The following is a 27,364-nucleotide window of genomic DNA, read 5'->3' as shown; positions in this document are numbered from 1 at the left end:
GCCCCTTAACTCCGGGGCTTCTTGCTGCCTTTTTTCTCCGGGGCTCCTTGCTGCTCCTTCTAGCTCCGGGGCTCCTCACTGCCCCCTACCTCCGGGGCTTCTCACTGCCCCCTAACTCCGGGGCTGGGCCAATGCGCCCTGACCCTTCCTGGGGCTTCTCTCTGTGCAGCCGCCCCATGCGGCTGGGGTCAATACCCCTCAACACCGCTTCACACTGGCACAAACAGCTATGCCTATCCAGCACCGCTCACTGTGCTCCATAGGGCACCAAGAACCCGCAGATTACTGGGGCGCTCCTGTGAGGCCTCCTCTCACCCCTACAGCCTCACCCGGTCCTCCGGTATCATACAAACAAACACAAACCATAAGCCAACCGGCTATAACCCAAAACACAAAACCCCGAGCCACAACATAGCATCTTGACCATTCAGGTCAGGGTATACATCTCACCCTACCAGAGAGAGGGAGAGCGCGAGCGCGCATCAACCCCCACCAAGAGCCCAGGGCTATTCCAGCCATCAGAGTTCTTCCCTTTGTTATGGCTGAGTTCCTCCTCCCTCGGCAGTCAGAGGGGAGCTGCCCTCCTAGCCTTCTGCTTGGGCTTAAGAAGAGCTAAACTCCGCCCCTTCCTGTCCCTAGGTTTCCCCGGTTGCTAGGCCAACCAGGACCTGCGCAGTCCTGATGACTGGCAGCTGCGCTTCCCTCTTCCCAACACTAGGGGTCTCTCCTGAGCCGCTTCTGCTCCCAGTCGCAGAGCGCCTGAGAGCCCTGCGACAGTGTGTTTTGTTCACTACCAATATAAACTACACTGCATGCAGAAAACCACATAACTTAGACTGATTCTGTCTCTGGCTTTTTTAAGGTCCGTATCTACCCCAGATGAAGCAGTAAGTAATATATAGCAATGTAATATAGTGTGCTATGGAGTAGAGCTAGTACAACTGCACACTCAGAAAGATATCTGATCATTGTCTTCAGAGACCAAGAAGTATCATACCTTAGGGAAGAACAGTTTCGGAGCATCAAGAATAGAAAATGTGCCAGATAATAGGAAGGGGTGCTTCCCCAGAAGTTCATCAGATGGAAAAGTTTTAAGAAAAAGCAAGAGAGAAAGCAGAAATACAAATAAAACAATGAACACTTGCTTGGCTCTGAATTACTGCTCGGGATTTATCTGTGTAATGAGAAGCCAGACAAGCTAGCCTTATGTGAGAGAACTGTCAGCAGGTGCTTGGGATCACAACTTCTCTGGGACTGAATTCAAGCAAATCAAGACAAACTGAACTCATCATGGTCATTCCCCTTCTGAGCCTATGGTGCTTATGTGACTGTTACCTCAATCAAACCAAGCAAGAGACTTAAGATCTACTCAACCCCACATATACATGGGACTCTTTAGCCTGGAAAAGCGTAGGCTCAGGGGTGACCTGATGGCCACCTATAAGTTTATCAGGGGTGACCACCAGGATCTGGGGTAATGTTTGATCACCAGAGCGCCCCAAGGGATGACTAGGTCAAACAGTCATAAACTCCTGCAAGACCATTTCAGGCGGGACATAAGGAAGAATTTCTTTACTGTCCGAGCCCCCAAGGTCTGGAACAGTCTGCCATCGGAGGTGGTTCAAGCACCTACATTGAACACCTTCAAGAGTAAATTGGATGCTTATCTTGCTGGGATCCTATAACCCCAACTGACTTCCTGCCCTTTGGGCAGGGGGCTGGACTCGATGATCTCCCGAGGTCCCTTCCAGCCCTGATATCTATGAAATCCATGAAATCTATACTGGATCTCAGACTTGCTGTTGCTTTAGCAAAGTGAGAGTCATGCATGCAAGCATGTCCAGCTACTCAAAAGCCAACTCTTAAGAAAGAAAACCACAATGCTTCCTTCTCTTTTATTAATTCTGTAAAAGACTCAGAATGAAACCATTCTCCATTCAGCAATTCAGGCATTTCATAGGAGCCTTGCCACACACTAGAAAAAAAAACAAACAAGGTAGAAGCAAAAATGCATGATATCTGTACATCTATGCCATTGGCCCAACATAGCCATACACTCCAGGCATCTGCAACAGGGAGTCTAGGGTATGGATTTGGGCTTTTCAAACACTCTAGATGAACCTTAGCCCAACAAAGTGAGCTCAAGAAAACAGATTACTGTTGGTATAGGCCAGCAGTGGCCAACCCATGCCACACAAGCCACAAGTGGCATGGGCAGCTTCTGTGCAACATGCAAGCCCCAGATACCCAGTAAAGGGAGATGCTGGAACAGAGGCAGAAGAGAGCAGGAGGAGGTGTCCACTGTCACTACCAAGAGCCAGGTTAACCTCTCCCTGGCTACTGCCAAATTAAAAGGGCTTGGGATCCTCCATCTCCATATAAGACCGTGGTGGTTACAGGGCCAGGAAAGGGTTGGAAGCAACTTTCCCTCTTGCAGCATCTTCCCATTCTACTCTATTCCACTTCGTATGGCTCAAGGCTCAAGGCCCCCTGCCTCCACTCCAGCACGCTAGGGAGCTAATTCTATCGAGCATGGCTCTGGAGGCAAACATCAGAGCAACACTCAGGAGGGGAGTGGGGTTTAACTTGTGGCACACCTAGCAAAACAGGTTGACTACCACTCATGAAGGCAACCTCCCACTGTATTCTCCTGCATTTGAGTTCACTTCTAAATGTCCCAAGCAATGAGGAATACATCACAACCCTTCCCCACAAGCTTGTACATCTCCACTTGGATCAGGTTCACTCCCATTATTCCCAGTTATACCTTAACAGTATATCTCCACCTCTCTGCTCTCATCATCACCACCACACCCAGCAGGAACACTGACCCCATGGGGTTTCTACTTCTGTGTACCATTTGATTCCAAAGGTAAAACCCTAGCCTTCAAACACTGTGGTTTATTTCTTATATGAAAATATAAGATAACTGGTAAATAAATAAATGAAGGCCAATCTAAACTTTTTTTTTTATCTCAGGCATCCAAAATATTTGTCTAGTTCCTCTCCCCTTCATGCCAGGAAGGAAGCCCTGCCCTGCTGTCCAGTTACTTTACTTCAGAAGAGCTCTTCTAACACACTACTTCTTGAGAATCTCCATCAGAATGCTAAAATAAGTTTGGGTTCCTATTAAGATGGGAAACTCCCTTCTAAGATGGGAAACTCCCTTCTTGAGAGCACAGAAGCAGAAAGGGATCTTGGAGTCATTATTGACTCCGAGATGAACAGGGGCTGACAATGCGAGGTCACGGTTGGCAGGGCTAACCGCACCTTGTCGTGCATCCACAGGTGCATCTCTAGGTGGGACAAGGAGGTGATCCTCCCCCTCTATGCAACACTGGTCAGGCCACAGCTGGAGTACTGTGTCCAGTTCTGGGTGCCGCACTTCAGGAGGAATGTGGACAACATGGAGAGTGTCCAGAGGAGACTGTTCCGGGGCATGATCCAGGGACAACAGGGCGGACCCTACAATGAGAGACTGCGGGACCTGAACCTGTTCAGCCTTCACAAGAGAAGGCTGAGGGGGGACCTGGTGACAGTCGATAAACTCACTAGGGGGGACCAGAAGGGTTTGGGGGAGACACTGTTTCCCCTAGCGCCCCCTGGCATAACAAGGAATAACGGGCATAAGTTGTTGGAGAGTAGGTTTAGATTAGACATCCGTAAGAATTACTTCACAGTTAGGGCAGCTAGGATCTGGAACCAACTTCCAAGGGAAGTGGTGCTGGCTCCTACCCTGGGGTCTTTAAGAGGAGGCTTGATGCCTATCTAGCTGGGATCATTTGAGCCCAGTTTTTTCTCCTGCCCTGGCAGAGGGTCGGACTTGAAGTTCTATAAAGTTCCTTCCGACCCGACTTCTATGATTCTATGAAGTGTTGGCCTATAAATATTGTCACTGACACCCCCTCCCCCTCTCATTCAAATGCTCTGCACATATTTTTTTCAGGACTTTAAATATCATGTCACAAACACTATGACTGGCTATCATGTGTGGATGTTTGTGTTATAACACCAAAGGCTCTGAAATGGGGCTCTTTAGGGTTGGAAAGCTGGACCCACATGCCTACCGCTGCTGGGAAAATATAGCGTCCTTCTTCATGAACACCCTAGAATGACTCACTGCTATTAGGATACAGCTTCTTCACTTATAATAACAGATGTATGTATTTGCTTTAAAACCCCTTTTTTAATGCAAAGTCTGCTTCCATTATGAGAAACAATTCCCAGAAGGAAAAGAAAAAGGCAAGGAGGGATTAGAAGGGCTAAATGGGTTCGACGCTCAAAAAACCTATGAAAATTTTCTTCCTCAAAATATGCAATGGGAGTTTTATCTCCTTTTTGGTGGTGAAAGCCAAGTGTGAATTGCCATGAATTATGGTTGTTACACCATCAAGAATTTTCAACCAGAGCCTGGGATGTGGCATCCTGTCCCTAATTAGACTCTAGGACTGGTTTACCCCAAACAATGTCCATCATCTCCCAATCTGTCTCACTCCCCCTTCATGCTGTTAAAAAGATCCATAGATTCTTCAGAGCAAACCAACGGACTATGTTTTCATGAAAGAAACAGCTGATATGAGCACTAATAGGTTAGCAAGAGATTCCACCTATCCACTTGCTTCATACAGGTCTTACTTTGGTATGCTTTAGGTGTTCCACGTGGCACAACCAGCATAGCCTGGGCCCACCAGTCACTCTGTCTTCCAGATCCAAAGTTGGAATGATGCAAATTTTGAAATTAAAAACCCATACTAATTTTTTCACCATATTTTCTCCTAGTATTTAAATAATGTAGGGCCACTTGATATATTGACATTGCAATGACAGTTCTCATTTTAAATTTAAAAAAAGAACCAAAAGCAAAGCATGACATTTTTCATTAGTTTCCCAATTAAATTTTTTAACCATTTCCAAGAGTCCCAAGAACACATACGCTTTGGAGTAGTTCAAAATGAAGTCAACTCCTTTCTCGTTGTCAAACTGGATGTCACGAGGCAAATCACTGTGAGAATGGGCATCAATGCTTAAGGGGAAGCCAGGATGCCATTCCTTCCATCTGGGCAGAGAAGTTAAAAAGAAAAGGAGTCACAATAACAACATAAATAAACTGTACAGTTCTGTCTACTTCTGTGAATCATATGACTCAGTACCATGGACAATGCTTGCAGCAGATTGGTTGGGATAATGACAGTGACTTTCATAATAATTCCTTCCACCCTGAAAGATGCCAAAGAGTTTTATAAGCACACTGTGCTTTCCTCACTACCCTGTATAGTGACTTACACCTGTGCTGCAAGACATTAGCAGTCCCAATTTATAGAATCCTATATCTGCCACACACAAAGGTAAATGACTACACAAGATCAAGACTGTGGGATCAGCCCAGCCTGGCCTCCATGGGAGTTTGTTCATTGCCACAGCTGGGACCTGGGCAGAGCAAGTAACTGGCAGCACCAGCCTCCCCACTGCAGAGCAAGTAACTCCAGCCCCACTTGCAGCCAGTGTGTTTGTGTGTGTACACGCGCACCCCTTGCCCCAGATTCCCATACCTCCATCACGGATTTTTTTTTTTTTTACTTTTCCTTTTTGTAAATTTTGATGATTACTAACAGAAATATTTTTCCACTGGTCTGTGACTGCCTGGTGAAATCATTGTTATTGATGTCTATCACTAACAATCAAATCCTGCCAAGCCTAGGTATAAGGCTCATTCACTCAACCCTAAAATGCAGCCATGATTGAGAAGGTCAGCTGTGATTTGGTCAACATGAAACACTTTATTAAATAATAGTTACAAATTTTACAGATAAGGAAACACATAAAATGGGTTAGTAACATGTCCCAGGCTCTGCGTTGAAGTAAGTACATAGAAGCTCCTAACTTCCAATCCAATGTTCAGTGTACTAAATAGCATTTCCTCTCCAGCAGAAAGATGAATAGAAGCACACCCAGCTGGAACCAGGGATACCATTTAGTGGGGTGTAACCTACCTGAGATGCAAAGGCAACCCTGCCTCCTGTTTTCACAAAAAGATTCACAGAATTTTTAACAGCTGAAAGCACTCAGGCCTTCCAGAGGAAAGTGAACTTAAGTTAATAACCCTAGAGAAACAGCACTCCCTTAGCAATTCAGCCTCAGCCAAAGAGCAATGCTTCCTAATGGCAATGGGGTTTGTTTATCGCTTTCCACAAAGCTTGATTTGTGGCATCAGTGTGAGGATTTTAAATTTCAACATGAAAGCAGGCAATTTCTAAAATACAAGAAAAATGTTTAAAAGATTCTGCCAGACTGTATTGTTGTGTTACATCTATTGAAATCTATTGTTGTGTTACATCTATTGAGATCTATTAAGACTCTATTGTTGTGTTACATCTATTGAGATCTACATCTATTCTACTGTTGTGCTACATCTGCTATTTCTACTTCCAAAAGGTAAACAGTCATTTTCTCAGAATTCTAAAGGGATCTATATTTGCATCTCCTTTGCATACGTAAATCAGCTCTTCTGCATCACTCCGCCTATTAGTCTGTCTCATTAGTTTTTCTTTGTGGTTGGTTTCCCATCATTTTTAAGGAAGTCTTTGTCTGATTAAATAACATCTAGGACCTGAGTTTGGAACATTAATCCATCAATTATAAAAAGTCACTCTGACCCCTACATTCATGGCAAACAATTTTGATGTGTAAGGGACACATCATTCTTCCAGTTTACCAAATGAAGACAGAATCCTAAAAGGAATTGGACAAAAAAAACAGGGTGATTGACTGGTTAATCACATTTTAGTAGTGACCTGGCCACATACTTATTCAATTAATGGTGTGACAGAGCCAAGAATAAGAAACTAAGTTATTAAACAAAATATGTGCAATAATTTTGTCACTGGTTCCTATTGCACCTTTAATTGAATATGCGGCTAGTGGTCCCAGCCTCCAGGGGACACTCCCACGTGCTCCAGAGGCTGGGAGGAGTGGTCAGCTGATGAGGGGTTCCAGCTGGGGGAGCAGAGCTCCCCTGGATGGGAGTTCAAACTGATGAAGTGATCGAAGCTCTCAGCCACAAGCTCCTGTGGTTGAGTTCCTTCAGCTGACAGGGCCCCCAGCCTCAGGAGCAAAGATTGCCTGGACCCTGTACCAGCAGTATGGCATGATGGGATCTGATGCTCAATTCCACAGTCATGCTTCTTGCCATTCATGTGTGGTATGGCAGCTATCAATAGTTTAACAAACCTCTCAGAGGCCTTCTTCACATTGTCAAGATTCAACTACTCACCAGATGTGGAGTCAAGATTGTATTTTCAGGACAATTGGGCAAGGACCATCAGGTTTGTTTTGCCTTCCTCTATAGGACTGGGCATATAGGGTGTGTGTATTAACACTTAACATGCATTAAATCTAGTACCTCCGTTGTGAGGTACTAGGAAAATGCACATTAGCCTGTCTTAATGTGCATTAACTAGAGAGCACAGATTTAAGTGATGCTTAATGCATATTAACCTATTTTAGGGCTCATTAGCTAAATAGCACAGTTTTTAGTGACATTTTAATGTGCATTAAAATAAGCTAATGCACATTAAAGCATACGTGTAGATGCTCCCATACTGTTTAAAATACCTGAGCATACTTTACTTAACGAATTTCATTTCACTGCACAGTCCCATGGCACTGACTTCCCTTGGCCTCTCCTGCTTTCTTCTTATGGCACACTGTAGTTTACTAAAGCTCGGGGGTTTTGTTTCTGAAGATCCTAAGCTTGTTGGGGTTAGGGGAAGGCTAGACAGAGCCTTTGTGACTGTGCATGCAGGAGGGCTGGAATGAATGTTCCTGTGGAACCTTTTGGATTTGTCAATTATAGAGTTACCTGCGATGACAGGAGACTGGCCTCAATGACCTGAGCAGTCTCTTCTGGCCCTACATACCTCTGTTCCTAAGAAAGGCCTTACCTGAGATTGAAATGGCAACGTCAGACTGTGCTGACTTTCTGTACCAACAGTGGATTTATACCTTTAATTAATCCAGCCTCAGCAAAGGTTGTGTACAGCCAACAGGAGACAAGGATGAACAGACCCAGTTCAGCAAACTGTCCTTCCCATATACTCTAATCCTGACCTCCAGGGGAATACAGTTTCACTGCAATGCTTGGCCTCACTGCCAAGACAGCCAACTTGTGACAGTCACCTCCATAGTTTTGTGCCACAACCACTCAGCTACCAGGAAGGGACTGGGGCATTCTCTGGGTGCACACACTGCAAAGCAGGGATGTGAAAAGGTACTCACCGATACATTTTTTGGCGGTCTTCAAGCTCTCTGCGTCTATGCTGTTTGAGGATCTGGATCTTGTCATCCCGGGGCAGCTTTGCTGTGAAATGAAGAAGATGCACACTGTGCTGTGAGATATCTTCATTGTCCACACCTTCAGGTGGGCTGTTTCCAGCCGTAGAACTACACAAGATAGGAATGAACCACCCGGACTGTCCAGTCCAGATTCTGTGACTGCAGGCAATATAAGAAAAACTTTATTCATACTAGCTTCTCTTGCACACCACAATCACAAAGGTGCTTTGTGGTTGCGGTGTGCAAGAGAAGCCAGTATAGACAAATGTCTACAACATACCACTGGGAGAGAGCTGAGGAGACAAAGGCATCAACAATGCCTTGACTACTGTAACAGCAGGGTATTTGTCAGGGTAGCACATGGTCAGACAGTCCTAAAAAGTGGTCCAGTGGTCCAAACCATCCAGACCGCTGCAAGAGTACAATCAGTGAACACCAGCACACCCAAATCCAAATCCTATCTCCAGCCACAGTCAATGTAAAAAGCTTTAGAGGAAGTGCGGGGTCAGTGGGAAGCTAAATAATGCATTCAAAGAAGAAAATATTCGTTTCTGCTGCAAGTGACAGAAGCCTTGAAGCAAGGGTTTCCCAAGCACCTCCCACATATATTAGCAACTCAAACAGTGATCAAATGTCCTTTTACCCCTGTCATGAGGATACCAAACATTCACAGACCTCATATCCCAAAGCTTATAGCTTTGATTACTATTCCAGGAACATGCCTACCTTACTGTCCCTTCTATAAACTTACTAAGCCCCATATTAAAATAATTCAGTTTCCCTGTCTCCATTATTTTGTTCAGGAGGCTGTTACAGAACTCACTCCTTTATTGTTAGAAACTTTCTAATTATTTTATAGTCTAAAACTTTTTGTGACCAGTTTTCACCCAATTAATTTTGTACCAATTTTGTCCTTACTTCAAATAGCTCTTCTCTCTCTCCCTAATATCACCCCAAAATGTACTTACAAAAAGTAATCATATTCCATCTGAACCTGCATTTTGCTAACAAACTAGTATCTCTTAAGAAAATTAAGATAAGATAAATTTTGCATTCTCTTAATCATTATAATTGCCCTTCTCTGCACCTGCTCCATTTTAAGCTAATTTTTGAATAAAGGTGACCTGAACTATGTACAGTATTCTAAATTAGGTCTAACCAGTGCCTTGCACAGTTATATGGTACTTCCCTGTTTCTGCTAAAAGTATCCCACAGAACACACCTTAAATTTGCATTAGCCTTTTTCACATCTGTTTCACATTTGCAGCTCCTGGTCATCCCGCACGTAACCAATGTCTTCCTCCACTTCCAACCAGAGTCTAGCTTATAGCAAAAGTTCTTTGTATCAGTCCTTAAGTGGCTTTGCACCTCATACCATTACTTTTATCCCATTTCTATTATTCCATTCACAAGATTATCTAATTTTTCCTATATGATAATCTGTTCCTCCTCTGTATTGGCAGTATGTCCCAAATTTTGTCATCCACAAAGTCCATAAGGGCACATTTAGTTCCTGAGCCAAGGACACTAGTGAAAGTAGTAAACAGAATAGATCCTAAGACCGGTCCCTAAAGTTGCCTCTAATAACCTCTCTCTGATCAGATAACTGTCCTTTCACTGTAACTTGGTGTAGTCTCGCTTTTAGCCAGCTACTCATCTGCAGCTGAACTAAATATTTCCTGTGAAGTCTATTCTCAAATGCCTTGCTTAAATCTAGCTAGATCAGATCTACTGCACAGTCCTTATACTGTTCCTTATAACTTCATAGGTAGTGTATCTGTGAATTGATTTTGCATGTCAGACACAAGTGGAGTTCTCTGCTTCAATGACAGCCTTGTTAAACATTCCCCACGGAAGAATGGCTCTAGAAAAAGGCAGCCTATCCTAGAATCACACTGTCTTTTATGGATCTGGAAGAACAATGGTAGGAGAATAAGGAAGAGAAGAATGAAAGAAAGGCTTCTTATCACTGATGGACTGATGCTCTGAACAAATAGCTTTGGCCTTATTCAGTAAGGTAGAGACCAATTAAAATAAACAGAACAGGAAAGATAAGTTTATGGATCAGACCAAAGGAAAAGCAAAGCAGAAAACGTACTTTACATACCCAAAAGGAAATGTGAATGCAGCCACTAGTACTTTTAAGGAAATGCCTGTTTAAGGTTCAGAGACAATGCTGGCAGATGTAATGGAGCTGATAACAACCTAATCTATATCTGGCTGGCAAACTTGCTAAACTACTGAGATCTTGCTAATATTAATCCTTTATTTCTTCACATACCAAAAGCTACACACTGCTTTTTGCCCCTGAAAGACAGTCCTGAAAATAATACACATGAAAATCCCTTTCCAAGCTCCTAAAGGGGAGACCTTCTGCAGTAAGCCAGAGCTGAGAAAGTTTGGCCTAGACCATTAATGGCCTTAACCATACTGGGTGCATCTAACAAAAGACTAATCTAATGTGCAATAAAGTATCAGCATCTACATGTGTGTGGGATTTACTGTGCAATATAATTAGGCTAATGCACATTTTTCTGGTACCAACAATTACAGGTACTAAATTAATGGCACATTAGCTACCACACAGTAGTGCATGTGTAGATGGTGACTGAGAGCAAACTGTTCCTAGTCAACCTAGACAGCAGAAGCCACAGGGGGCAGGGAGACCTGTCCCACTTGGCAGGACATTGCCTGCCAGCCACAGGGAGCTCAGGACCCTCCCAATCTCCATGTTGCTGGCAGACAGCATCCCTGCCCAATGCGGGGGGCGCTCTCCCAGCCATGTGGGAATTGGGACCTTCCAATTCTCACATGGCTTGCAGTGTCCCCACCGAGTGGGGACAACTCTCCCAGTCACATGGGAATTGGGAGTGGCCTTGTGCCTCCTGCCAGCCCTAAGGCTGACATCTGGGGGTGCCTGGAGTTCCCCCTGGCTGCTGCAGGGGGGCCAGAGCAGGACAGGAACAGCGCTGGATTAGGCTGCTCCTGTCAGGAGCCATTTGCTCCCGATGAGGTATATGTGTAAACCTATGCCCTAGAGCACTTTAATGAGCCTCATTTTTTTCTGAAAAGAAAATTCAGGTGCATTAATTCCACATGCAGACATGTCCACTGAAAACCAAACTCCTAGGCTCAGTGTATCCCTAATTAGAGAGTTGGTGAGCTAAATGCAGAGATAGCAATTAAACAAAAGCCCAACTTTCCAACAATATCTTCAGGCACAAGACTAACATTTTTAGTGGTTCATTATTCTTTGGCACATTGCAGCAATTAAACTTCAGTGATGGTATGTCTGTGCAGGGGCAGCAGTGTTCCGTCATGCAGCTGAGGAATGTGCACCTACCTTCTCCCATACCACGTGCATTAATCAAGGAAATGAGGTGATGAGGATGCCCTAGGTGCCGGAAACCAGTCTTAGCCATTTTTAAAGGCCCAAACAGGCTGCAAGAGCACAACTGAAGAGAAGGCCCCAGCTTCCTCTTAAGTGATCATAGCATGAACCCTTCAAGCATTCCAAACGGCACATTCAGTAGTGTGTTTTAAATAATGACTGCAGCCAACTAAGCAAATGGTAATTTAGGTTTAGCAAGAAAGGTATAACAAGAAACCACTTGCTAGAAGGTCTTAGCATCAGGTTTAATTACTAATGGACTGATGAATAACAAAATTGCTTACAAAGCTTACATGTGCATACTGTAGGCTCTATTATATTAATAACAATATGTAAACTGTGTAGCCTGGTGTAGTTTATGCATTGCTATATTGTATCTCTAAGCTTGTGCTAGGTTTCTTGAACTGTTGGAAGCTTCAGATAAATATAAAGGCAGGCAGTTCCTTATCTTTTTTTACCACAAGATAAAGAAATGAAAGCAGGAAAAGAATAAGACAACACTCCAGGCCAATAAGAAAAGAGATAAGAAAGCCTCCCTTCAGTTTCACAATGACATACGTTTTGGTTAGTTGGTACATTCCACAATCACTGGAGGGATGGTTTAGGTGGATTTCCAAGAGTACCAGGCAGACAAATGGAAGTGAAACCAGCCTATCAGAAAATGTGTGCTGGAGCTAAACGTATCTCTATGTGGACTTGAGCTAAAGGGAAGTTGAGACAGAAGAGCGGGAGCATCTACATAAGATACTTCACTCATTCTACTGCACATTAGTACAGGTGGCAAAAGCCATGCTAATGTGCTAATGGATAGATTAGTCCAAATAGCATTAAGCATCACCAAAAAAGTGTTTGTTTACACTCATGTGCAGTAGCCTTAGTCTAATGAGTGTTAAGTATCACAAAAAAGCATCCATTTGCACTGATGCACAGTAGCACCAATCATAGCGCATTAGGTTTAGTACCTGTTATTACAGAGCACCTATACACAATGGACCTCTGCTCCAATGTGTGCTAATTAGCATGTGTCAGAGCAGATTCAACTGAGTCTGCTGGAGCATGCTAATTAGCACACCCTAGCAGCCTCCAAATCATGTGTATTCAGTGCCCCTGCATTTCAATATGGTGGCAGAGGTGCTTTAACTAAAACTCATTTGATGAGCTTTAGTTAACGTGCCCCACAACCATTTTCAAGCACAGAACCCTGAATATACAAGACACTGCAGGTGCTTTAATTCAAACAGCTCTCAGAGCCACTCTAATTAAAGCAGCCCCCTCTACCCCGGAGCATGTGTACAGATGCCCAAAAGTACTAAATTTAATGCATCATAATTATAGCACATTAATGAATATGTAGATGAGCCCAGGGAGTCCCAAAAAGGACTTGATTCTGGCAAAATCCCATCTTCCCCACACCAGTCCTCCCCTAGCAAGGGGGCAGGCAAGCAGTTGAGTCCTACTATAATGGGCAGCCAGAAAGGCTCTGGAGTAAGTGTGTCTTTTGCTTTAGGTGCAAGCAGTTGAAAGCCAGGCAATAGAACTGTCACCTGCCTCTTGTCAGTAACTAGTCAGCAGCACACCTGTAACCTAGATAGCCTGATAGCATGCTCAGAGCCTGGGTGTCCCTGGGATGTCCTCACAATTGCATTTCCAAAGTTAAAGTGCATGGAGCAGGAGGGTGGAGTCTGTTCCCTTAGTGGTGTGACCCTGCTGCCACAGTGTAGACATTGCTAGAGGCACAACTACAGGGCCACTGAAATGGCAAAGGAAGAATAGTGGTAACCTGATCAGGCTAAAGCATAGGTCCCAGATAAAATCAGTTGCCACCAACAATGCCAACCATTCACTTCACTACATGTAACCCTATCAGCCTTATTCCTGGTTCTTGCAGAATAAAGACACCTCTTTTCCAGTGAATCCAATTGCCAGCTAGCCCTGATGCTCTGCAAATTGGATTTTCATTGTAAGCAATGGTTTCCTGGGTTTGAAATGGACCCTAAGAAAATAGGACAATTTCATGGTGGATAATACCTGGAGAACTGGTATGGTTTAGGGTCTCAAGTTTAAGCAACAAGGGAATGTTTGTGCAAGGACTTAAAAGGTCTTCCAGCAGTGAAGAAGTAGTAGTAGTGTGCTGAGGATTCCCCCATCTAGAATCACTCCCTAGCCCATGTCCCATGTTCTCAAAACTACCCAGCTCAATTGCTAACTCCAGACTGGGCAAGCACTTGATAAATCTGCATTTGGGGCCTGATCATTTGGAAAAACCTATCCCACAGTGTCAGGAAAAGGAAGTAATGTCAAGCATGTACGATGGAGTCACAACTGAGAAAAAAGGGGAGAGCAATTGAAGAGAAGGCTAGGATCCCAAACAAGAGGAGACCAAAAGATGGAAAAGAGTCTGTGCTTTACATGTTGTACATTCTGTCGTGGTACTCACCTGCTCCATTTCGGAGGACAATCTCTTTTTCATCTGTGATCCATCTGTAACAGGGAAACTCCAGGTAGTCACCTATCGGTGTTTTCACAGTAATGTACCTAAGATACCAATCATCCAAGTACCAATACTTTCGCTTCTCAATTTTTATCAACTGGATTTCTCCCAGGTCTTCTGCCACAGTAACATCATAGGAGTCAACCTACAGAGAAAAGATGTGCTTTGTGACCTAGAGAATGCACAGAAGGCACAACCGAATCTAAATGGCACCCTTTACCATTCCCCTGTATCCTTAGATTATGTGGCTACCAGTAAAAAGGAACTTTCTTGTTTTTGGCTGGGGAGGAAAAGAATGGGTTATTTTTAGACTACAAATGAATAGAAAGATGGGGAGAACAAAATCAAAAGAAGAGCAAAATACGAGTATTCCAGAAATATGGAACAGATGAAGAATCTATATTATGATGTAATGGCTTTTTGCAATTTTGAAACTAATCTGTTGAGGGTGCAATGAAGTATTAACTACAGGCAGAATATCATTATAACAAAGCCCTTTTAACAAAAATTCCAGTGCAATGAAAATATTTCCAAGCCTGGGTTATGTTCGCATAAGAAAACATACCAAATGGATCTCACCAAAATAAAATCCATTGCTCTAAATGCCTTTTCCAGTCCTTGATGACTGTACAGATCTGGTTATGACAGAATTTTTCCACACTGTCAACATTTAGCATTATTCTGAAAATAGAAACCTGGAGACTAAGGGCAGGTATGTATGGTCTGTGACTTCCTCCACATCGGGGGTAACTGCCCCTCTGCCTACTTTCCCCCACCATCTCTCAGATTAAAAAGATAAAGCTTCACACCCTAGCTCTGAATGAGCCACACCCCACAGAGCAAACTGTAAGCACAGAAAGAGCTCTTTCTTCACCTCTGGTAAATCCCCATGCCCTGAATACTGGCAGTAATCTGTTCCTTTGTCCATATCCAACATTTCTATCTTTTGACACTAGGGTACAGATCACAAGTTAAAAGGGGACAGGATTTAACACACATCAGCTGCCCCAGTGGTAACTTGATATGCCCACCTTACCCTATGGCAACTATTCTATTCCATTCAAAGCTAAGTTCCCACTTTAGCTTCTACTTACCGTGGAGTAAAAGTAGGTATACGAGTAGTCGGGGAAAATGCAAATCGCCTCTCATCTTATCCCTTGTTACAAAATAAGGGGCTCTGGCTTTACATCAAATCTATACTGCAGAATTTTACCTGCAGAGCTCAGATTCTACCAGTAAAACTGTGGGTGTCTCCATTAAGAACTCTTCTGTGGCAGGAGAACCCCTTCATTCAGACAGCGGAGAAACATCATCTCTCTGACCAAAATAAAGCTTCTACTGCCATCTAGTAGATAGCAGAAGGTGCATGTAGACACACCCATGTCTTCTGCCAGCTGCTGTTTTCCCTTTGACAGCTGGTGCCCTCCCAGGATGTACCTGGCCCTACTCCTACTACAGCTACTCTACTAGAACTACGTGGAGCCACCAGGAGCTGTGCAGATGTGAATATATTCTTATGGATTTACCTGGGCAGCTGCTGGCATAAGTTCTGGAAGCAAAGGGGTAGACAAAGCCTTAACTGGGATCTGTTTAGTAAGTCAGAATAGCAGTATTTGGCACATCCTTTGTATTGCCATAAGGGCTACAAAGGTTTGAGGTAAAGAAGCATCAGGCTCCATATCATGGCACTGCTGAATTGGCCGAGTTATGAAACTAGAAGCCAGAGCCCAGTCAACTAAAAGAAGCACTTCAGCAAAAGATATTTTTAATACAGAACATTATAACATTATGCAGGGACAGTTAGACAAAGCATGAGGCTGTTAAATCCTTTTTGGAATGGAAGTTTTTGTTCATCCATTTAAATTTGCAACTTTGTGTGGCTGCAAGATGGTACTTCCCTCTTTTGTGGTTTTGAACATTTTTAGTATTTTTAGAAACTGACCAGCTGTAGTCAAAATGCTGAATGTCTCCGTGTGCCACAGCCTTTTAAGGTTAAGCTGCATGCAGGCGTTCTGTCATTTTGACCAGGAGTGGTCTACCATACATTTCTTGTTCTGTGACTTACCAATGCTTCCCACCAACATATAGTCACTGGGGTCAGGCCCACTCTCATAATTACTATATTGATTTGAACGGAAAATGAAATTCAAAGAATACAAGTGTAGAAAACACAGAAAGAAAAGCCAAAGCAAATAGTAACGTGTAAAAGGCCTTTACACTGCATTTATTTTTCAAATTCATGCAACATGAACTCAATCTCGATATCAACACTTGGAAGCATTTAAGCCACGAAGCCTCTTCCCTCCTTACTTCATTCAGCACTGGTATTCAGTGCTCTTCCTGAGCACTGCAGCTCTAGACCACTGAATGCCCATTAATATCAGCTGAGGATGGCAATTTTGTAATGAGAACATCTGTCAGTTATGTACTGAGCTGATGGCATATACTTCTCCCACAATCCACTTCATGTGGCTGTCAGACCATAACCGCTGTTGGCCAAATATAATGAGAACTGACTTATAGAAGTTAAAGATAGGAGAAAGCCTTCAAGCCTTCCTGCATGTCCTTCAGTAATTGCAAGTTAATTTTCAAGTAGATTATCCAGCCAAGTTTTAAACTATCACAAATGATACAAATAGTGGCTATTATTATTATTATTATTATTATTATTATTATTGACTTATACTCGGTGATCCTGGGCCCTGGAGGCTGCCTGGCTTTCTCTCTCTCTCTCCCTTTCTCTGTCTTGCTCTTTCTTTCTCTTTCTTGTCATGAAAATGAAAAGTGAGGGTTTTTTTAAATACAATCCCTTCATAGATGTATAAATGGAGATCTCTCTATAACAAACATTACAGACAAGTCTATGCTGACGATACCATGTACAGCCAAGTATCAGTTGCCAGGAAGTTGAACATGCAGCACACGCCTGCTAAATGTGTCAGCAACATTCAGTAACTGTGACAGGCACATCCTAGTACAATGTGCTAGCCAGGTGCCCCCTCCTCTTTCTTGTCTCGTTCTTTAAGACTGCATGTTCTGTGGGGGAGATAAATAAATAAATCTCTTTATTTTACACAGTGCCCAGCACAATAGATCCATCACCATAATATCAAAATGCTACATAAAATAAAGATGAGGATCAAAATCTAAAAATGAGAGAACAATGCAAAGCAGACACAAATAAAAGAAAAGAGCACAACCATGCCTAATCCACTGGGGCAAATCACTCAGCTAATGGATAACCTCTTCTTGCAGAAGGAGCACTATAATAAAATTCTACCCCACCGTCCCAGAAATAGGAATCTAGAAACATAAGACTGCAAGGGGTCTCCAAGGCAATTGAAAGCTACTCATTTATCCGAAAAGAACCTCATTATTTTTAATCTTTTTATGGTTGTCAAAGTTGCAGAGTTAATTGCACCCCAGTGCCTCAAAGGTTTCCTCAGGATGCCCTACTTTATTCTCAATCCTCTGTTGTCTTTCACACCATGGAAACACACCTTCCTCTTCTCCAGAACAATATGGGTGTGTACTTAATGTAACTGGAATGAAAACCCAAATTATGTAATAAGCATCTGTGTCTTCGTGCTTCCTTTTTTCTGCCTCTGAGTCTTTTCATCTTTCTTTTATTCTTCCCCCCTTGGTTCTGTGACCTGATTATGATCATTGTTAAAGTACATCAAAAAAGGCAATAAGTTCATTTATCATTGGGGGGGGAATGAAAAATAATGGTAAATACTTTGACTCCCAAACTGAATGTTCAGAGTTGTTACATCCGCATGTACTGAGTGAATTCTCCTGGTATGTGCGCTTTCCAAAGTATGCAACCTTGGGGAATGATCATTCTGCCCCCATGAGCAACAAACTGTACCCATGGACATTTTAAGAAGCTAAACCCCAAAGTAGAAGGCAGTAAATTAAGTGTACAAGACTGGGTATTTACATACAATATATTCATTTGTGCTTGGTAACTTCACTGCATACATGGAGATTATATCTATGACATAGTATGGATATATGTGATTAGAATGAGTCTACCCAAATATGAGTTCTTTGTGGTTCATATGTGGGTTTCAGCAAGTTGTAGAAATGGCCAGATGTACAATTTGATAATTATTCTTCTTGCACATGTTATTTTAAACATGTTATGTTATTTTAAAGCTGTTTGTACTGGGGACAATCTTGCGCATGGGGAACTAAAAGCTGTCACACAATAAAACTCAGAACTAAATTTCCGAACAAACAGTTTATTGGCTCTGTCAGGCATGGCTTGAGATATACTTACAACTGATTGAGTTCTCAAGGACCTGTGTCCAAACAACTCCTGAGGGGATGACAAAAAAACAACTTTTCCAAATATAAATTTAGATTGGAAAAATGCATTTCTTCTCTGGACATGCTCATAGGGTAGTTCTCTTAACAACAGCAAAGAAAAAGCCAGCTTAAGCTGCAAATAAAAATAAAATATGGAACGCGGGGCAATGCACCATCAGGAAATTTCTCAAAAAGAACATTATTAAAAAAGATGAATAGTGTGTGTCCAGTAGTCAGAGTAAGCCCTCTGAAAATCAGAATCTGGTGTTCATTGTACAGGGCTTTTGAGCATCCCATGCCCCTTACTCTCTTTGAATATCTGGCATGCAAATCGTTTGCTCAGAATTTATCCGCAGCCTCATATGTTGTACACCCAATGAACACAGAGGATAAGATTATGAAAACAACAGAATGGGTGAACTTGGTCCACCTATGGAAAAGAAATTGTGAAAGTGGGTGAGGCCACAAGGACTCACGGACTATACCCTGGAACTTTTGTTCTAAGGACAAAACTGATTCTTTTTACAGATGGTGTTTGTGACTACCCTGTTTGGAGTAATCATGAATTACTGTGAGAAAAGGGGTTTCCTGGAAAAAAATTGGGGTAGAATTCTTCTCACCGCTTGTACTGAAAAGCAAGCATTTTTCTACCATAGCTTATTTTTTCCTGTGCCTGTCTCTTCGTTTTTCTTTAACTTTCCCCTTCCAGTCACATACACAAAAGTGATCTTTGCACACAGTTCTTCACATGAAAATATGCTAACCTTAACCACAGACTCCAAACATAGCATCTTATATAAATGAGACACTCTAGTTGCCTAATATCGCATATATATTAAATGCATACCGTAAAAATGGAAACGTATGTGGTATCAGATAAACATTTCAAGCTATTTGGAAAAGTAAATTTGCATGAGAAGAAAAGTACTAATTTGCATTACATTAGCACCCAAAAGCTTCACTCATTGAGCTAAGTGCCCAACAACTATGCAACAAAAGACAGAAAATGTCTATCCTCCCTGAAGGTACACATTGTATCAAATATAAGATAGGTAAATTTTTCAAGAATAGGCACTATATACCGAAGGCCCTCTTGGGCTTTATACTACATCATTAAGTTAACACTGACATTCATAGTACCCCTACTCAGCTGTCTTCTAATGCTGCAGGCATGACAATACTCCTGTGGGGACTTAAAAACCCAGAGATTCCTGGTTAGGTCTTGTTTCTCTGCTCAGGGTCACAGAGGCTGCCACATTTGGGGGTCATGAAAGAATTTTACCACATGGCCAGACTGGCAAAAATTGTGGGGATTTTTGCCTTCCTCTGCAATGGAGGGTACGGCCCATTTCCTGGGATTTCTCAAATGTACCTTAATAACAGGAGCCCCAGAATCCACATTGACAGTATCCTCACCCCCGCTCCCCGCCCCCGTTTTTTACCCATGGCATCTAAAGATATTCTCAGCGTTTTGGGGCATTGTGCTTAATACTTGTGCAAGTGGGTTGTTTGTGCATTTTTTAGAATAAGTTAGACAAGCACTTGTCTCAGATAGTTTAGACAGGGGTGATCCTGCTTGGAGCAGGAGATTGGATTAGATGACTTCTTGAGGACCATTTAATCTCTAATTTTCTATGATGTTATGATTCTATAGCCTCCAGTGTCATCTGCAGCGCACCTCTAGCTTGTTCCCAGAGGGATGCTTCTGAACAAGTCTGCAGACATGCACACACACCTCAATCTCGGAAATCATAGAATTATAAAAAGTTAGAGTTGGAAGGAACCTCAGGAGGTCATCTAGTCCAACCCCTGGTCAAACCAGGACCGGCCCCAACTAGATCATCCCAACCAAAGCTTTGTCTAGCCAGGTTTTGAAAACCTCCAAGGATGCAGCTTCCACCACCTCTCTGGGTAACCTGTTCCAGTGTTTTACTACCCTCCTAGTGAGAAAATGTTTCCTAATACCTAACCTAAACTTCCCTTGCTGCAACTTGAGACCATTGCTCCTTGTTCTGTCATCTGCCACCACTGAGAATAATGCATGGGGGTGCTGATCCCCCCCCCCCGGTCTGTAGGATTGCCCGCACAGGGACCCCTGCAGGACTGGTTGCAGGGGAGGCACATGGCTCCCCCCGCCCACAAAGGCGGCACCAGTCGCTCATGAAGAACAGTCTAGCTCCATCCTCTTTTGAACCCCTCTTCAGATAGTTGAAGACTGCTATTAAATCCCCCCCCACACTCTTCTCTTCTCTAGACTAAATAAGCCCATTTCCATCAGCCTTTCCTCGTAAGTCATGTCCCCCAGCCCCCTTACCATTTTTGTTGCTCTCCGCTGGACCCTCTCTAATTTGTCCACACCCTTTCTGTAGTGGGGGGCCCAAAATTGAACACAGTACTCCAGATGTGGAAGAGGGGACTAATCACTTTGCTTCACCTATTGACAACACTCCTACCAATGCAGTCCAGTATGCCGTTACCCTTCTTGAAACAAGGGCACACTGCCAGCTCATATTCAGCTTATTGTCCTTGTGGCAGTGAAACTGCTATGGACGTGTGCCTACAGTGAAATGAAGGAGGTGGTCTGGTAAGTGAACATGAAGTCAGCTTCACTGATGCAATTTTTGTTTTTGTGCATGCAAGCAAGTAGAGATGGGCCAGATGTAATCAGGAGAGTCCCACCTTTGACATGCCAGGAACAATGTATAGATGTACCCTATTGCTCTGCAAGTAAAGACCCCTAGACCCCTCAGTATTTCTCAGGAGGCATGCACACAACAGATCCAATCCTGATTTCACCCCCTGCTCCTGTTGTGTGGGAGACCATCTGGTAACTCCATATGAAAGCAGATAATGGCAGAACCCCCATCTCACAGCCAAAAACTGAACCGTTAAGAGATTCACTCTGCTCGTGGGAGACACAAGTTCAAGTGTGCCTGATTTACACCATGGATTTAAAACAGATTTTTTCCTACCAGCCAGGAGAGTGCCCAGCTGCTGGATTTTCAGGATTTCTGAGGTCAAGCACTCCCTGACTTTCTCCTGAAGCTGTTTCGTTTTGTATACAATATGTAAATATTTGTGTAAAATACTTGAATATTCTCTCTAGCTAGAAAGACAGGGGGCTGTAGGCTTGGATGCCAATCCCTGCTCAGAATACCCCACTGCCCAGTGGTCAGGGGCGTCTCCTGGAAAGAGGGAGATGTGGGTTCAAAACAGTGTCCTGAATGAGGCAGAGAAGGGATTTGACCCTGGTCCATCACGAATCAGGGTCGCACTGGAGCCATCAAGCCACACTGCAGTAACAAGTCTCCCTCTCTTGTATTTTTTTGTTTAAAGAAAAAGTGGCGAACCTGGCGCCGACGGCTTACAGCGGACTCACCCGGCAGGACGGGCTCCTCTCAAAGGGCTGAGCTGGAAACGCTCCCCTCCCCCTGCGCCCCTTGGCAGTCTCAAGCCCGCTGCGCTCCCACAAACCGGCTTTCGAGCCTGCCGTGAGGAGACCCCGGGCAGGCGCTGCCCCTGCGAAGCCGGCGGGAAGCGGCGTCTCCCAACCAGCGCGGGCCCCCGGTCTCGCCGGCAGCCGAGGGGCGACACTCAACAGCCCCCCCGCCAGCCACCTGTGACATGGGAAACTAAGGCTCCTCAATCATTTCAGGGCTGCAGGTTGTAGCCGCGTTGGTCTCCGGCCACCGGCAGACACGGCTCTTCGGGTCAGTGCGAGATCTTGTATTAGACCGACTAATAAACCAGCCCGAAGAGGGCTAGAGGCGTTTCTACCCGAAGAAGGATTTTCCCAACTATTGTAGCCGGTCGAACGACAGGTCCCAGATTGACCCAAAGGACCTGTGGTTTCGGCACGGTTGAAGAGCCGGTCGCTAAGAGGGAACCTCGGCCCGGACGTGAGAGAAAAGGCGGCGAGCAGCGGCCGGCGGGACTGGAGCAGCACGGAGGAGCCGAGCCAGGGCTGGGAGCTCCGCGCCTGCGCGCGCCCCGCGAGCGCCCGGGCCCGGGCCGGGGCCGCGCACTCACCGAGCCGCGCTCGAAGTCGTTGTAGAAGGGCTTGTCCAGGAGGTGCCGCTCGCTGCAGCCGGCCGCGCCCTGCAGGCTCACGTACACGTAGTCGTCGGTGCCCGCGAACCACTGGCTGCCCGTGGCCACGGTCACCGTGTAGGACGGCATCGCGCCACGCCGCCGGCCCCGGCCGCCGCCTCATATAGCCCGGGCCGCCCCTCCCCGGGGCCAGGACAGCCCGCCCAGGCGCGGGCGGGGGCTCCGCGCCTTCCCCAGCCCCGAGCGGGACCCGGAGCACAAGCGGCAGGAGCGCCCCGCCGCGAGGGGCCCCGCATCCCTCGGGCAGGGCCGGCTCCTTTGTCACCTTGGCTCCGCAGAGCACCTCTGCCCACAGCGCGTCAGGGTGCTTTTAGCAGGGGGGCTCCCGTCCGAAACCTCCGGGTTTACCTTGTGAATCCGGTCGCCACACCCGGCATTGCACGGCACAGCACCGCGCCTGGGCAGCGCTCTCACAGGGATGGTGTTGCCGGGATGGTCCAGGAATTGAGAGACAACGACTTTTTGGATTAGTAGCTTTTATTGGATCAACTGCACAGTTGGGGTAGAGTTCAGCACACTTCTGAATCCTTATTTAAACCACTGAACGCCAGGAAACACCGTTAAGGTGGATACCATTAAGTGATATAAGTTATATGCATCTGCATGGCACTCCCCTGGGGAAAAGGCTGACAGGGCATGCATGGAGCCTGGCTTATCATACCCAAGGAAGTGAGAGACCAAACTATTCAGGAGAGAGTTGCCTGTAATACATACATGCAGCCGGGGAACACCAGCCACTCCAGTCTTCTCCGCTTGCTTAATATTACCATAATAACCGTCTTATAATACAAGTGTTAGGCTCCAGGGACATTGCTCAGTCTCAGGTAGCTGAACACTACTCGTCCCTCTCAGAAGTTGGATGCTGGCTGCTGGGGGGGGCACGATGTTAGTTAGCATGGCATTCATTACTGAAATTAAGCGGACAAATCACTCCATCAACTAAGGCAGATGAGGTTTTTTGGGTAAATGTGATATCTCTTATTAGACCAACTAAATAGTTGAAAAAATTGTTCTCTGCAAGCTTTCAAGCACAAACCCCCTTCTTCAGGCATAGGGAGAGTTTGCTGGGGTTGTGTGTTCTCCATGGTGTAATAACGACTTCTGTTCCACTGTGGATAAGACAACACCAGCAGACTCACCATATGCCTGAAGAAGGATGTTTGTGCCCAAAAGCTTGAAAAGAACATTTTTTTTCAACTATTTAGTTGGTCTAATAAGAGATATCGTACTTACCCAAAAAAAACCTTGCCTGGTTATGCACTTAGACCAATAGGGCTACAAGAGCAACCTTCCATCAATTAAGAGCAGCTGTGCACCACCACCCACACAATCCAGAAAAGCTATCAATCTGTTGGTCCTTGCCACCCTCCTTTACCAGTGGGGTTTTCTGTTGGAGTCAAATTAAGCCACTGGCTCCACTCCTGGTGATGCCCTTCTGTCAATCACTTTAAGTTTCTGATTTGCAGCCATACTCCCCCCAGCACCAATGACTTTGATTTTCCTGAAGCTGCCCTGCAGGTCATGGAAATAACACCCTAGATCCCTAGTTGACATGGTTTATGGTCAGAACTATCTGATCATCTTCGAACCTCTGATTTTTGTTTAATTAATGACAACGTTCTTGGCAAGTACTTTTACTGTAGTTCATCTTACACCATCCAAGAATTTTACCTCTAGCAGCCCCATGCAAATCCCCCTGGCCAGCTTTCTCAGTCATGGCCCCAGTTCTCAGAATTAACAAAATAGAACTGGGGTTCTTTTCCAATATCCCTACCTGGAAGATTCTGGAGACCAGCCTGCTTTGAACACTATTTCTATGCCTGTGACGTCTATTAGTAAGCTTAATAAATAAGCAAATACTCCAGAACTTTAAAATCACAATCAACTTATCCCCATTCCACTAGAACAAAGTCTACAGATAAGGATAGGAGGAATATTTAGGAATCACAAAGGATCCCTTTACTTAGCTAGGTATGGCCAACCTGCAGCACACCTGCCACAAGTGGCATATGCAGCTTCTGTGTGGCATCTCAGAGATCAGAAAAGTGACAGGTGGCAAGAAGCAGAGCAGTAGACTGGGGAGGAAGCAGGAAGCAGAGTAAATCAAGGTAGCACTTAGGGACGGTATGGGGCCAATTTATAGCACACCTGCTAAAAACGTTGCCCCCACCCCCACCGTCCTAGCCCATGTAACATCTCAGTTGCAAAAGGATAACCACAACTGCATCAATAATCATACAAGTGACATTGCTTTTTCTGTTGAAATTCCTTAGAAATTCAACAAAACCTTTGGTAACATAGACGTGAGGTTCCCTTTTAGTGTCATTGTCGTTCTAGAATCTTGAATTCAGCAAAATCCAAGCTTTGGAGGACCAGGAAATACAGCATTATAGTACACACCCATGCAACTTTAACCTTACGATTTCCTATAACATGCTTACTCTATTTTTAAACTGCACTGAACAAGAACTGCCTATTCTTGCCTTACAGTAAATATAGCTTAAAAGAACACCCTACCTCTAACACTTCACAAACCGTCACCGTTTCCCCATGATGCCATCTAATATTATACTTTCGCTTATCTATCGTTAAAACTTACTGGCTATACTCAGATCACTCTGCTGACAACAATGACAAAAAGACAGCTGCTACTGACACACGTTACACAATGCATCACTAAAATGAGATGAGTTGGATTTCTCAAGGTACTCCTCTTTCCTTCAATCACATATGGGGTCAGGCAGAGGGGTTTGCACCCCACCCCCCCCAATGAACACAGCCCAACCAGATCACCTCATATCACAATCAATTTCACCATGCTCCAGCAAATCTCTCAGCCACTCCATAAACTACATCTGATAGACTGAATCCAACTACAGTATTTGCAAGTAACTCCTGGTGGCTACTGTCAGCTCCAGAGAAAAGAATTAAGGCTGCACAGGTGTGTACCTTCACTCTTCATGGTTTGCTTGAGCTTTGCTGATCTTGACTTTCTGAAAAGGCATGAGATACTGCTGGGTTAACTTCATTCTCTGTTAATGAAGTTTTGACATCACCAATTGCCTCAAGCCCTACTCCCCTCTGATGATCCCAACCCCTTTGCACAACTTCACATGCTTCTGACATTAACTTTGCACACAGGTCTTCACATCCTGCAGCAACACAACCCTCACCGTGCCCACACATTACCATAGCCATGCCTAACTACCCAACACAAACACACACATCACTACCCAAACCACCCTATTATCTGCACATCACCACACTATTATCTTTAGCCATTCCACCCAGCTCATACCCATCACACAAAGCCCTATCCTCCCCTTCCACAGACACAAACACACCCTCCCTATTTCCTCTTAACATACAGCTGTACACCCCACATAACAGGTCCTGTACATCTACCTAACCTCAAACCCTACACACCTCACACAGACAAACCCCTTATTCATACCCCACAGATAAACATCTATACATACCTTTGTATGTCAGCACCTGTTATGTCCTAAATATTCCCTCTATGTTATCCTATTGACAACACTGTGCTGTATTACATGACTATTTCTACTCCACAGAAATGCACTTAATCCTGCACAATCTTACACTACACAGAGAGCACCTAGCTTTGTTCCCAATAGTTAATAACACCTATCCACACCCTAAGGACCCCTCTACTGCAGAAATCTACTCTTCAATCTGAAACATGCACCACCTCTGAGCAGTTCACACAGGCATCTCACCACACACAGCCTTGTACAGTTAGTTCCCAATGCACATACGTGCACAACCCTACTAAAACAACCACCCACACAGACAACCTGTTTAAAAAAAAAGTTCCCATGTACACTCCATATAAATATACTGTTGGCATTCCCATAGGCCCCATCTTCACATTACACGTAACCAGTTAATCTTGCCTTAAGATGTGACCCAGCTACACGTTCAACCAATTAATGGCATGATAAAACAAGCAAAAAGCTACAAAATAATTCCACAAAAAATGTGCAATAACTTTATAGCCTCATCAATTGAGAGGCTCCCAAGGCACAAGGGTGCATCATCCACTCACTGCCAGCTCTGTAGCTGACAAGGCTCAGTGACGGCAGTGTTGAGAGCCTCCCCACCTGCAGGGCTCATAGTGAGCTGCCATGACTGAGCGCCTTGTCAGCTGTGGGGCTCACAGCAGTGGGAGCTGGTACAGAGAGAGCCTTGGATTGCGATACGGGCTTCCCCTGCACCACCAGCAAGGCATGATAGGATCTGATGCTTGATCACACTGTTATGTATCTTGCCACACACATGTGGAATGGCAGGAGGCATGATTGTGTGGATCACACATCAGATCTTATTACACCTTTACCTGAGCATCTAGAGGGGCATAAAAACCTATATAAATACAGTCCAACACACATTTCCTTCAGATCTCTGTACTTTCATAGCACACTGTTACACACACCTGACACATTCCTACAAACATATTCCATCTCATAATCACAGCACATATCCATCTTACATACGCATCCACACACCTCCCTAATTACAGCCTCTGGACAATCCTATATAGATACCCACTGATATTCCTCCACAGCAACCATGTGTAAATACAAGCCAATCCCCACTACATGCATCTAAGAAGAAATACTCTAGCCCTGGCTCTGAGCACCATTAAAGCCCTGTTCAATCTCTGTCCCTGTTGAAGGACCCTCCTCTAACACAGTAGCTATCTT

The 27,364-nt window shown here is 44.5% G+C and overlaps 1 protein-coding gene across 1 annotated transcript in view; it reads right to left on the bottom strand.

Moving 5' to 3' along the window:
- Positions 1-22,743, bottom strand: part of ALOX5 (arachidonate 5-lipoxygenase) — a 45,324-nt gene extending 22,581 nt beyond the window's left edge. Inside the window, exons 1-4 of the mRNA XM_019556276.1 lie at positions 22,557-22,743; positions 14,160-14,358; positions 8,275-8,356; positions 4,934-5,056 (exon numbers count right to left, since the gene is read on the bottom strand). Coding sequence (XP_019411821.1) covers positions 4,934-5,056; positions 8,275-8,356; positions 14,160-14,358; positions 22,557-22,706 — 554 coding nt within the window. The 5' untranslated portion in view covers positions 22,707-22,743. The remainder of the gene's footprint in view (positions 1-4,933; positions 5,057-8,274; positions 8,357-14,159; positions 14,359-22,556) is intronic.
- Positions 22,744-27,364: the final 4,621 nt, after the last annotated feature.

This window comes from Crocodylus porosus, unplaced genomic scaffold (genome assembly GCF_001723895.1).
Source record: "Crocodylus porosus isolate Cpor-Errol unplaced genomic scaffold, CroPor_comp1, whole genome shotgun sequence".
NCBI classification, from domain to species: domain Eukaryota; kingdom Metazoa; phylum Chordata; order Crocodylia; family Crocodylidae; genus Crocodylus; species Crocodylus porosus.
This window is presented reverse-complemented; position numbering and strand designations above follow the sequence as displayed.